Source organism: Chrysemys picta, chromosome 22 (assembly GCF_011386835.1).
Source record: "Chrysemys picta bellii isolate R12L10 chromosome 22, ASM1138683v2, whole genome shotgun sequence".
Lineage (NCBI taxonomy): Eukaryota > Metazoa > Chordata > Testudines > Emydidae > Chrysemys > Chrysemys picta.
Genome location: NC_088812.1, coordinates 11,645,295 through 11,657,428, shown reverse-complemented (window position 1 = coordinate 11,657,428; position 12,134 = coordinate 11,645,295). Strand labels below are relative to the sequence as shown.

The 12,134-nt window shown below is 69.9% G+C and overlaps 1 protein-coding gene across 4 annotated transcripts in view; it reads left to right on the top strand.

Annotated features, from left to right (window-relative positions):
- The window catches only part of NCKAP5L (NCK associated protein 5 like), a 32,851-nt gene that overhangs the window by 13,725 nt on the left and 6,992 nt on the right, over nt 1-12,134 (top strand). For 3 of the 4 annotated variants that reach the window (XM_065576589.1, XM_065576591.1, XM_065576590.1), the window contains 11 exons: nt 350-420; nt 935-1,045; nt 1,847-1,915; nt 2,068-2,106; nt 3,316-3,435; nt 4,195-4,308; nt 5,703-8,314; nt 8,806-8,965; nt 9,074-9,152; nt 9,878-10,189; nt 10,654-10,787. In XM_065576589.1, the coding sequence (XP_065432661.1) occupies nt 941-1,045; nt 1,847-1,915; nt 2,068-2,106; nt 3,316-3,435; nt 4,195-4,308; nt 5,703-8,314; nt 8,806-8,965; nt 9,074-9,152; nt 9,878-10,189; nt 10,654-10,787 (3,744 nt within the window). In that variant the 5' untranslated portion in view covers nt 350-420; nt 935-940. The remainder of the gene's footprint in view (nt 1-349; nt 421-934; nt 1,046-1,846; nt 1,916-2,067; nt 2,107-3,315; nt 3,436-4,194; nt 4,309-5,702; nt 8,315-8,805; nt 8,966-9,073; nt 9,153-9,877; nt 10,190-10,653; nt 10,788-12,134) is intronic. The other variant, XM_065576592.1, reaches the window with a different exon arrangement.

Here is a 12,134-nt window from a genome sequence, read left to right as displayed (position 1 = left end):
GCGATAGGTGGAGCCAGCTGCGGGAGGCGACTGGAGCTCCGGCACCCGTCCGCTCGAGCACGCTGGGACCGGAGCACCCAGGATATGAGCTGCTGCGTGCGCCGGGGTGGAGAGAGCATCGGCTCCAGAGGCCTTCAAGGTCCAATTGGATCTGCAAGGACGTTCCTTTGTCAGAGTCTCTTCCTGGCAGCCTGCCCGGGGCTGGTGTTCTCGACCACCTGGGAATTTGGGGAGCCCCCCCCCCGCGTTCCAGGCTCTTCCGTCTGGCCCCGTCACCCGTCTCGGTGTGGGGTTCTGGAGAGGCAGAGCTAGGGGGCCAGTCTCATTGCTGGCTTTTATCCCCTTGCAGGTGAGCGGGCAGAGGTGACCAGGGAAGGCTGGAAGGTGCAGCTGGGTCTGGGCTCGGACCCCTGGAACGAGGTAAGGAGAGAGAGAACTCCCCCCTCCTTCACACGTGCAGGTGTACACACCCTCCTTTGCATGTGCACACCTGTGCACTCCCTCCTTCGCACGTGTGTGTACACACCCTCCTTCGCACGTGCCGGTGTACACACCCTCCTTTGCATGTGCACACCTGTGCACTCCCTCCTTCGCACGTGTGTGTACACACCCTCCTTTGCACGTGCTGGTGTACACACCCTCCTTTGCCTGCCTGTGTCCTGGAGTGACTCCCCCAGGCTCCTGCCTTCCCGCAGCCCAGACTCCCTTCTGGCGTGGGCCAGACGCTCATCAGGGGAATCTGCTGGGGGCTGGGGTTGGTCCCAGAGGCGAGCCTGGTGCAGGGGTCTGGGGGAGGCTGCCCCAAGCGGGCCCATCCTGGGTGCTGGGAGAAGGAGCGAGCAGTGAGGGGGCTGCCCCGCAGCTCCCCCAAAGAGGCCGCACCGCTGGGGGGTGCCTGGCCCCACACTCACTGGCCTCCCGCTTTGTGCTGCAGGGCTCGATGTCGGAAGCTGTGGCCGAGGGCCGGGGAGACATGAAGCCAGAAGAGGGCGGCAGCGAGCCAGGAACGAGCCAGGAACTGCTGCAGAGACTGCGGGAGCTGGAGGTGTGGAGCCCCCCAGGGCCGACGCAACCCATTAGGCGACCAGGGCGCTACAATTTGGGGGGCGGTGACCGCGGCGGCATTTCGGGGCGGGACCTTCCACCGCCTAGGGCGGCAGAAAAGCTGGCGGCGCTCCTAGGGCCCCCACTTGGCTGTGTCCCTGGGGCCAGAGGGAGGGTCGCTGCCCCCCAGGTGCCCTGCATGGCATCCGGGGAGGCCCAGCCCAGCAGCGCTCTTTCCCCAGCATTGGGCGCTCTGTGCACGTGGGACTCACACGGGGAGGGGCGGCCCGGCTGTGAAGGCTGGGTCAGTGCTGGTGAGCTCTGAGCCGAGTGGCTCCCTCCTGCCAAGGACAGCGCCCCCCTTCCCCTCGCAGCCGCGGTACAAGGCAGCGTCCCAGAGCCCCGCAGCGGGGTGGCCTGGGCCAGAGAGGGGCCAGGGACTTGCCCAAAGTCATACAGTGAATCTGTGGCAGAGGAAATGATCCAGGAGTCCTGGCTCCCAGCCCCCCCGCTCTAACCACTAGACCCCACTCCCCTCCCAGAGCCGGGGAGAGAACCCAGGAGTCCTGGCTCCCAGCCCCCCCGCTCTAACCACTAGCCCCCACTCCCCTCCCAGAGCCGGGGAGAGAACCCAGGAGTCCTGGCTCCCAGCTCCCCCTGCTCTAACCACCGGCCCCCATTCCCCTCCCAGAGCCGGGGAGAGAACCCAGGAGTCCGGCGCCCAGCTCTGGGGCGGGGTTTCCCCCACGGGTGGGCAGGGGAGCTGGGCCCTGACCTGTTGCTCTTTCCTTCTTTGGCCCAGGCGGAAAACTCGGCGCTGGCTCAGGCCAACGAGAACCAGAGGGAGACGTACGAGCGCTGCCTGGACGAGGTAACCTGCTCCTGGGGCCATTGGTCTGGCCTGGGCCCCCCCCCTGCGCTGGGCTGCTGCTGTGACCCGGTGCCCTGTCCGAGGGTGGGGGGGTCGTTTGCTGCTCCTGCCCCCCCCCCCCCCCGCTGTCACGTGACTGCTTTGTTTTCCAGGTTGCCAACCACGTGGTGCAGGCTCTGCTCAACCAGAAGGTGAGTGAGTACCAGCCCCCCGGCCTCCCTCCTGGGGAGCACAGACCCCCCCGGCCTCCCTCCTGGGGGAGCACAGCCCCCCCTTCCGCGGCCTCCCTCCTGGGGGAGCACAGCCCCCCCCGGCCTCCCTCCTGGGGGAGCACAACCCCCCCCGGCCTCCCTCCTGGGGGAGCACAGCCCCCCGCCCCCCCGGCCTCCCTCCTGGGGATCACAGCCCCCCCTCCCCGGGCCTCCCTCCTGGGGAGCACAGCCCCCCCCGGCCTCCCTCCTGGGGAGCACAGCCCCCCCTCCCGTCCCCCCTCCTGGGGGAGCACAGCCTCCCGTCCCCCCTCCTGGGGAGCACAGCCCCCTGCCCTCCTGGGGGAGCACAGCCCCCTCCCCTCCCTGGCCTCCCTCCTGGGGGAGCACAGCCCCCTCCCCCCCCCGGGCCTCCCTCCTGTGGGAGCACAGCCCCCCCCCCCGGCCTCCCTCCTGGGGGAGCACAGCCAACCTTCGCCCCGCAAGGGTGGACGTGAGCAGGGGTGGGGGATGGGCGTGGTGCCCAGCGCTCTGCCCGCTGCGTGGCCGGGTGTCTTCCCTAGCCTAGCTGCACAGAACCCAGGAGTCCTGCTCCCCCCCAACCACTGCACAGCACAGGCCCCCCCCTCCAGAGCTGGGACTGGAACCCAGGAGTCCTGCCCCCCCACCCCACTCAGCCCTCCCCTCCAGAGCTGGGACAGAAAACTGGAGTCCTGCCCCCCCCCCCCCCTGCACAGCCCCCCCCCCCCCCGAGCTGGGACTGGAACCCCGGCGTCCACCCTTCACGTGCAGGGTGTAGCCCAGTTAGCGCTGGAGGCCTCGGTGCCCGGCTGCCGCTCTGTGGCACGTGGGGGACACGGGGCCGCGTCTCAGCTCTGCCAGGCCCCACGGGTGGGGCTTGGTGACTGGGGATCCTTGAGCCAGCCCCGCCTGGCCCGTGGCCGAGCCCTGGCGTGGGGTTATGACCCAGCCCCTTTCCCGCGGCGGGGCTGGGACCCAGGGGACCCCATCATGGGGTCGCGAGGGCGGAGGAGAGGGCTAGAGGGGGACCCTGGCAGCCCCCTGCCGGTTTGTGTGGGTGGGGGCTGCACCCTATGGGGAGGGGGCCCAGTGCCTGGCTCTGAGTGCAGGGCCAAGCCCCACCCCCTGGGGGCGCTGGCACAGACTCTCTGCTTTGCCCCCGGCCGGCAGGACCTGCGCCAGGAGTGTCTCAAGCTAAAGAAGAGGGTCTTCGACCTGGAGCGGCAGAACCAGACCCTGAGCGACCTCTTCCAGCAGAAGGTGCAGCCGAAGACCGGCTCGCTGCCCCAGGTCCGGCCTCTGCCCTCCCTCCCTCCCTCCCTCCCCGCTGCCCCAGGTCCGGCTCAACCACCCCGTCCCTCCCTCCCCGCTGCCCCAGGTCCGGCCTCGGCCACCCCGTCCCTCCCTCCCTCCCCAGTCCGGCCTCGGCCACCCCGTCTCTCCCTCCCCGCTGCCCCAGGTCCGGCCTCGGCCACCCCGTCCCTCCCTCCCTCCCTCCCCAGTCCGGCCTCGGCCACCCCGTCCCTCCCTCCCCGCTGCCCCAGGTCCGGCTCAACCACCCCGTCCCTCCCTCCCCGCCGCCCGGTCCGGCCTCAGCCACTGCCCTCCCCCGCCCTCCCTCTAGTCCAGCCTCGTCCGCCCCCCTCTCCCCCGTCGCCCAGTCCAGCCTCAGCCACTCACCTCTCCCTGGCCACCCCATTTGCTCCCCCAGCCCCCTGTCCGCTGCTGAACTCTGCAGGCACCAAGAGATGAGCCCTTATGCACAGCATTACGAGAGACACTGAAACGTCCCGGGGGTCCCCGCTCCCCAGCGATGGCTCTTTGCCCCCTCTCAGCCATAGCTGGGCCCCCCTTGACTCCTCCTCGTTGCCTGATCTCCCCATGCCTCGGCCAGCTCCCCATGCATTCCACAATCCCACTGCAATCTCCTGCCCGCCCGCCCGCCCGCGAGCCTTCTCCTCCGCAGCTCCTGCCCGGGGTCCCCGACTCCCCCCTCTTCTCCTGCTCCTGCGGCGTCTCCGCCCCTCACTGCCCTGCTTTCGCCCCCAGCTGGCCCTGCACCCGGTGCCCGCGGTGTGCAGCCCCCCGGCCGGTCTCCAGTTGGGCTCGGTGGAGAAGCTGGCCCCTCCGCTGCCCCTGGGACGCTGCGCCCTGCCGAGGGAGGTATGTCCCGCGCCCCCTTGGTTCCCCACCCAGCCAGGCTCCCTGCTGCTCTCGGCCCATAGACCAGGAGAGGGGCGTTGGGGGGCAGCTGCTGTCCTCGCCGGGCCCGAGCCCCCCGGTCAGAGACGTGGGTTCTGTTGCAGGACATTGAGATCAATGGGGAGCTGCAGGGAGGGGTGGCAGGGGAATGGGGGACACTGAGATCAATGGGGAGCTGCAGGGAGGGGTGGCAGGGGAATGGGGCTTGGGGTACTGGCAGGATGGGTGCTGTCTGGGCAGGGTGAGTGGGGCCTTTGCAGGCATGTGGCTGCCCCAGACCTAGAGGCCCCTGCAGGAGCAGCCAAACCCTCCCCCGGCTTTTGTGTCCCTGGAGCTGGGCCCAAGTGCAGCAGGGCCCTGGGAACCAGGACTCCTGGGTTCTGTGCCAGGGGGACCTCAGGCAGGTCACATCCCCCTCAGTGTCTTGGTTTCCCCACCTGTGCACTGTTGGGGCAGGTGATCCTGGCTGGGCTGCTGAGTTGGGGCCGGGCTGGGGGGGCCCCATCGGATCGGGGGTTGCTCAGCCAGGCCCCTTGTGCCCTGGGGGGGGGTCTCCTGCCCACCCATGGCCTTGGGAAGGTGCAGAGACCTCGGCTTCCCAGGGCAGCGCTTTGGGCTGATGCTCAGTGGTGGCTCCTCCGGATCGGGGACAGGGGTCTATCTTTGGGTCCCCAATGCCCCCACCCCCAGGTTCAGGCTCCCCCCTGCTGCCCCCCACCCCCCGGGAGCAGAACCGAGGCTGGGCGCCCCCAGCTGCACTGGGCCTGACAGAGCAGCTCTGGTTCCTCTGGGGAGGGTCTCGGCGCGGGGGCTGCTGAGGATGTGGGGAGGGGTGATCCCGTTAACAGGGGAGGGAGCAGGGCACATCCCCTCCGCGTCCCCAGCAGCATTGCCATGGTACCTGCCATGCTCCCATCTCAGCAGTGCCCAGGCTGCCCACTGCCAAGTGGGGAGGGGGGCTGGCGTATCTGGGTCACTCCTGTGAGGATCAAGCTCCCTCCATGGCTGGCCGTCCCCTTGCCCCCCAGCCCAGCCTGCAGCAGGGCGAGTCAGCCCCCTGCCCTTCCACAGCTCCCAGAGCAAAGGGGCTTCCCACCCCCCAACAACCTGGGCTCCCACTAACCACCCCATCCCCACTGTCTGGCTGAGCCTTGGGACCGAGGGGGGCCCCAGAACCCCGTGTTCTAGGCCTGGGCCTACCCCTGTTGTCTGCCCCGGGAAGCAGCAAACGGACACGGTGCGGCGTGCTCTGGCCGTGCCGCTGTCTGGGCTGGGGTCTGGATTATCGGGGGGCCTTGGCGTAGCTGGAAGCCGGGCCCCGGGCATCTCACGGCCTCTCCTGCCCCTCTCCCCAGGTGGGGTACGGAGGGCTGCGGGCAGGCGGCCCCGGCTCTCAGTCCATGGAGGCCTTGTCTCCGTTCTTCAAGAAGAAAGCACAGATCCTGGAGGTGCTGCGGAAGCTGGAGGAGACGGACCCCCTGCTGTGCCCCCCACCCTGCCAGCTGTCTCCCTGGAGGGACCCCAGCCACTCCCCTGCGGAGCCCGGCTCCCACAAATCCCTAGTGGCCATCCGGAGCCAGCCGGAGTCGCCGGTGAATGGGGAGGGGCCCCTGGCGGCAACCCATGAGCTGTGGCCGTCCTGCCTGCCGCCAGCACCGAATGGCCTGGAGGAGGCGCTGAAGTGGAAGGACGAGGAGGGGGGGGCCCTGGAGGCCGAGGGGGGGCGCCCCCAGCTGCTCCCCCCACTGTGCTGCCAGCAGAAGAGGGAGGGCAGCTCCTCGTCCTCCTCCGACGAGACGGGGGAGCTGGGGGAGCTGGGACCTGTGGAGAAGGGCCCCCCGGGCGAGGCCCTGCTGAGCACCCTGGCTGAGAAGAAGCTGGACCTGGGTCTGCTGCTGGAGGAGACCGAATGCTACCTGCAGCACTTCCTGAAGCAGGGCTGCCCGCTCAACGGGGAGCCAGCCGCTGCCTACCGGCTGGAGGGGCCCCCGGGGGCGCTGGGCCCCAAGCCAGGGGTGCTGGGCAAGGCCCTGAGCCGGGACGTGCTCACCGGCCTGTCTGTCATGGGCAAGTACCAGCCCACGAAGCTGGCGTCGGGCCCGGGCCAGGGCAACGCAGACAAGCCAGTTTTCAGCCCAGCCGCCGGCGGCCAGGCCCTGGGGCCCTCCCTGGAGCCGGCCCTGGAGCGCCAGGCCTACCTCAGCGTCTGCCTCTCCGGAGACGAGCCCCCCGAGAAGAGTGCCAAAGGCTTCGGCCAGACTTCGGCTCAGGGCAAGCCCAAGCTGCAGCCGGGCCCCCCGTCCCCGGGCGGTGGGGCACTTCCCCTGCCCTCCCCCTCCAAGATGGTCAAGTTCCTGAAGATGCCCACGCCCGGGGAGAAGCCCCAGGGCCCCAACCCTCTGCGCCTGAGCCCCCAGCTCACCCGCAGCTCCAAGATCCCCTGCCGTAGCAACAGCTACGAGCCGTGCCCCTCGCCCGTGCTCAGCCGCAGGGCCTCCCCCGAGGGGCCCGCGGTGCCTGCCTGCCTCCTGCCCCCTGGGGCCGGCGGCCAGGCCTCCCCCAAGGCTGGCAGGCACCTGGCCCCCGGGCCGGCCGAGGCCGCTGGGCATGGCCCCCCAAAGCCCCACGACTACGAGAACATCTCAGAGCTGTCGGTGGGCGGCCTGGCCTCCCCACTGGAGCGGCCCAAGGGCTCCCGCTCCACCCCGTCGCGAGGCGCCAGGCCAGACGCCCCCCACTGCCCGCCGGAGCTGTGCCCCTACGCCCCTGCCAAGGAGGGCCGGGAGCGGGGCGCTGAGTCTCCGCCGGCCGCCCGCAGGGGTGCCGGGGGCTCCGCCGGGCCCAGGAGGCCTGGGAACAGCGCTGGGAAGAAGCCTCTGGAGCCGGGACACCTGCCGTTTAAGGAGCGTCTCTCGGCGCTGGGGAAGCTGAAGGGGGCCGAGACCGGGGAGCGGAAGGAGGCGCCGGGCCCGGAGAAAAACACCTGCCCTGGGAAGGCCAGGGCACCAGGCCGGCCCTGTGAGGAGGCGCTGGAGGCCAGGGCACAGCCTCGGCCGGGCGCGGGCGGCAGCCTCAAACACCAGGAGCAGTGCCACGGCGTGGAGCTGGCCGGGCGGTGCTACTCTTCTGGCTCGGTGGGCTCCCGGCTGGAGGCTGAGACCTGCTCCTCGAAGCACTACCCCGCCAAAGCCCGCCAGCCGGGGGCGCTGGGCGCAGCAGGGACCCCCCTGGGCCCCAGGAACCCCCCCAAAGCCCCTCCGGTGCCCCCGGCCAAGGGCGCCAAGAGCCCCCATGGGAGCCCCACCAAGCTGCCCTCCAAATCGCCCACCAAGGCGCTGGCCAAGGCTGGGGCTCCCCGCCCGCCAGCAGAGGAGCCAAGGCCCGGTGGCCCCAAGCCACCCCCCACACCGCCGCCCGGCGCGGGCCGCAAGCCCCCTGACTGTGCCAGGGCCCCGCCCCTGCCTGGCCAAGCTCTGCCCGCGGTTGGCCCCGCGCTGCACTCGGCCATCGAGGAGAAGGTGATGAAGGGCATCGAGGAGAACGTGCTGCGGCACCAGGGCCGGGACAAGGGGCTGGCGGGCGAGGGGAAGCCGAAGAACTCCAGCGGCATCGCCGGCTGGTTCGGGCTGCGCCGGAGCAAGCTGCCCGCCCTGAGCCGGCGGCCCGAGGGGCTCCAGGCCAAGGAGGAGCGGAAGCAGTGGGGCGGGGCCGCCTCGCCGCTGCGCCGGGAGGGGAAGGTGGCGGCCTGCAAATTGGAGGCGGAGAGCCTCAACATCTCCAAGCTGATGGAGAAGGCGGAGGACCTGCGCAAGGCGCTGGAGGCCGAGAAGGCCTACATCAACGGGCTGGCGCTGGAAAAGGGCCGGCCCCACGCCTGCGGCATCCTCGTGGAGCAGACGCAGAACGAGCTGCAGGTCATGTACCAGGAGGTGACGGCCGAAAACTTCATGCAGCAGCTGCTGAACAGGTACCGGGCAGGGGAGGGTCTGCGGGGGGAGGGGGGGGCCAGCAGGGGTGGAAACAAGTGCATGTGCCTAGGCAGCGTTCTGGGGGCCAGGACTCCTGGGTTCTCTCCCTGGCTCTGGGAGGGGAGTGGGGTCCAGTGGTTAGAGCAGGGGAGAGTGGGGGTCAGGACTCCTGGGTCCTATTCCTGTCTCTGGGAGGGGAGTGGGGTCTCATGGGATAGGCAGGAGGAGGGGGGTCAGGGCTCCTGGCTCCAATTCCCAGCCTGGGCAGAGACTCCCTGGGCCCTCTCTGTGACTCAGTTTCTCCCTCTGTGAATGGGGAGCACGCACCAAGCTCAGACGTGCTGAAAGTGAGGGAGGGGAGGGGTTTTCATTTAGGGCCAGTCCTGAGCCCAGACCAGGGAGAGCTGTGTACAGCCAGTAGGGAAGGGCTCTGGGGGTCCAGCCGTCTGTCCTGTCGGCCCCCCAGCGGCTCACATCGTCATCTCTGCAGGGTGGACGGGAAGGAAGCCTACGAGAGCCGGCTGGAGCAGAAGAGGGAGCTCCGGGATTTCCAGAGGGTCTCACATGACACCAAAGACCCCAGGCTCTTCCGGCCCCCACGGAACGGCATTGTCGGCCACCTGCGGAGTTGTGAGGAGACCCCCGAGAAGGTGGGGAGTGCCCCCAGCCTGGCCATGGCTGGGGTCTGTGCCAGGCAGAGGGGAAGGGAACCCCGGGCGCCGTGTTTATCCATCTCTCTCGTCTCCTTTCCTTTGAAGAGCCCAGACCCGAAACTCCGGGAGGAAATCCCGTCGGACGACAGCCTGGCCGAGTCAGTGAACTCCCAGCACTTCACAGGTGACCCCACAGGAGCCTGCCCAATGCCGCGAGCGGTCGCGGTTCCGATCTGTACCGAGCCCTGGAGCCTCCCAGCTCAGTGGCACAAACTCTGGGCTGGGCCAGGCTAGTTATCGGTGCAGACTGTGGCCGAGTGGGTGGTTTGGGAGGCAGGGGGTCTGGTGATCGGGAGTTTGGGGGTCTGGACTCCTGGGTTCCGTTCCCAACCCTGGGTGGGGGTGTGGCCTGCCAGTGGTGGGCGGGGCTTGGAGTCAGGAGGGGGCGTGGCAGTGGAGAGTTAGGGCTAGGGGCAGAACTCAGCCAGGGGCCCTCCCGACCTTGGGTAACTTGCCATGTGTTCTGGGGGGGTGGGGTGGCCAGCCCATGGCGGGTGGGTTTTGGAGTCAGGAGGGGGTGTGATGTGGTGGAGGTCTGGGGGGGCAGGAGGGGGTGCGGGGCTCGGGGCCGGATTCAGCCAGGGACACCTGGTGACCTTGGGTAACTTGGCATGTGTTCTGTGGGGGTGTGTGGCCTGTCGGTGGTGGGCGGGGCTTGGAGTCCATAGGAGGCGTGGCAGATGAGAGTGGGCGTGGCTAGATACAGGACTCAGTGCGGGGTGGGGGGTGACCTTGGCCATGTGTTCTGTGTGGGGTGAAGTGCTCTGAGATGGGCTGTGGAGAGGGACTCCAGGAGGCCCGTCTGGGCTCGCCCGGCTGCTGACTCCACCCTGGCCTTGTTCCTCACAGTGTGCGGCTCCCTGACACGGACCCTGGACAGCGGCATCGGCACCTTCCCTCCCCCTGACTACTGCAGTGGGGCTCCCGGTAAAAACCTCCCCAAGCTGAAACCCAGCCTGGACCCGCTGCCCAGCCTCGCCCCGGGGCGGCCCCCCGGCGGCCCCAGAGTCCCCCGCAAGGCCCGCACGCTGGAGAGGGAGGTGCCCAGCGCGGAGGACGTTCTGGCACCCGGCAAGCACCAAAGCATGCCCACGTTCCACGGAGTGCTGGCCAGCGTGGAGCCGCCCCCGAGCCTCCGCAGCCGCGGAGTCTGCCCCGAAGGTCTGGACCCAGGCGAGCCGTGGGGTGGGGAGGGGGCTTACGCGGGGCCCAGCGAGCTGGGGACGTGGGGGGGGGACACACTCACACCAGTAATGCTAATGGGGACCCACACTGGTTCCAGACACCCTGCTGGGACCTCCGGTCCCATTGTTCACTCCCGGCTGCTCCAGGAAACGCCCTCGCCAGCCGACTCACTCCCACCGATCTCCCTGCCCATGTGTCCCCCGCACCGCCTGGGCCAGACCCTGCCCATTCCCCCTCTACCGAAGGGTTTAACCCCCCACCCCGCCCTGCGCCGAGCTGCCCACCAGGGGCCGGGGGTGCTAGGACAGGCCTGGAGCGACCCCAACCCTCCCCCAGTCCCCTTGCCCACGTTTGCAGCCATTGAGCCCTTCGCTTGGGGCTGGGTGAGGGCTGGGGGGGTCGCCCTCTGCTAACTCCCCACTGCCTCCCTCCTGGGCCAGACCCCCGCCTGGAACCACGGCGAGTGCAGCACAGCAAGAACTGGACTTTTCCCAACTCCAAGGCCTGCGGCGGCTCCGCGGACCCCTTCCTGTGCACGGCCCGGGACCTGGAGGGGCTGCACGGGCTGGCTGGGGTAAGGACCCCCCCGGGGCGGGGAGCGGTAGTCCGAGGGTTGGTCGGCGCGGGCAGCCCTGGGCAGGCTGCTGGGAGCTGCGGGCGCGGAGGGCTGGGCGGAGGGGCTGGCTGCTGGGGGCACGGGTGGTGGAGGCACTTGCAGAGAGAACCTGGGCTAGGCTGCCAGGAGGAGCCACGGATGTTCCCAGTGCCTTCACCCCCCCCTCCAGGCCCTAGGCCAGCCCCCGGGGCACTGGCACCCAGCCGAGCCCTGTTCACCCTCCCCCCTTCCCCACCCCCCAATGCCCGTCGGACGGGGCGGGATCCGGGTCCATTCCCAGCCCCATTGCTGCCTGGTCCCGGGTTTGTGAGACCCGGTGTGGAAACCTCCCTGCCCCAGGGCAGAGCGGGCTGGGCTGCCATGGGGGGTGGGGGGCGGGCTGGGCTGCAATGGGAGGGGAGATCGGGGGCTGGACTGTGATGGAGGGAGGAGGGGGGCTGGGCTGCTGGGGGGGGAGGGGTGGGGGGCTGGGCTGCGATGGGAGGTGGGGAGAGGGGCTGGGCTGCCATGGGGGGGAAGAGTGGGGGCTGGGCTGCGATGGTAGGCGGGGAGAGGGGCTGGGCTGCTTGGGGGGAGTAGTGGGGGCTGGGCTGCGATGGGAGGCGGGGAGAGGGGCTGGGCTGCCGGGGGAGAGGGGGGGGCTGGGGTGCAATGAGAGGTGGGGAGAGGGGCTGGGCTGTCATGGGGGGGAAGAGTGGGGGCTGGGCTGAGATGGGAGGCGGGGAGAGGGGCTGGGCTGCCATGGGGGGAGGAGTGGGGGCTGGGCTGAGATGGGAGGCGGGGAGAGGGGCTGGGCTGCCGGGGGAGAGGGGGGGGGCTGGGGTGCGATGAGAGGTGGGGAGAGGGGCTGGGCTGTCATGGGGGGGAGGAGTGGGGGCTGGGCTGAGATGGGAGGCGGGGAGAGGGGCTGGGCTGCCGGGGGAGGGGGGGTTGGGGTGCGATGAGAGGTGGGGAGAGGGGCTGGGCTGTCATGGGGGGGAAGAGTGGGGGCTGGGCTGAGATGGGAGGCGGGGAGAGGGGCTGGGCTGCCATGGGGGGAGGAGTGGGGGCTGGGCTGAGATGGGAGGCGGGGAGAGGGGCTGGGCTGCCATGGGGGGAGGAGTGGGGGGCTGGGCTGCGATGGGAGGCCGGGGGAGGGGTGTGTGGGTGTGTTCATTGGGGGGAGGGATAGCTCAGTGGTTTGAGCATTGACCTGCTAAACCCAGGGTTGTGAGTTCAATCCTTGAGGGCCCCACTTAGGGATCTGGGGCAAAAATCAGTACTTGGCCCTGCTAGTGAAGGCAGGGGGCTGGACTCGATGACCTT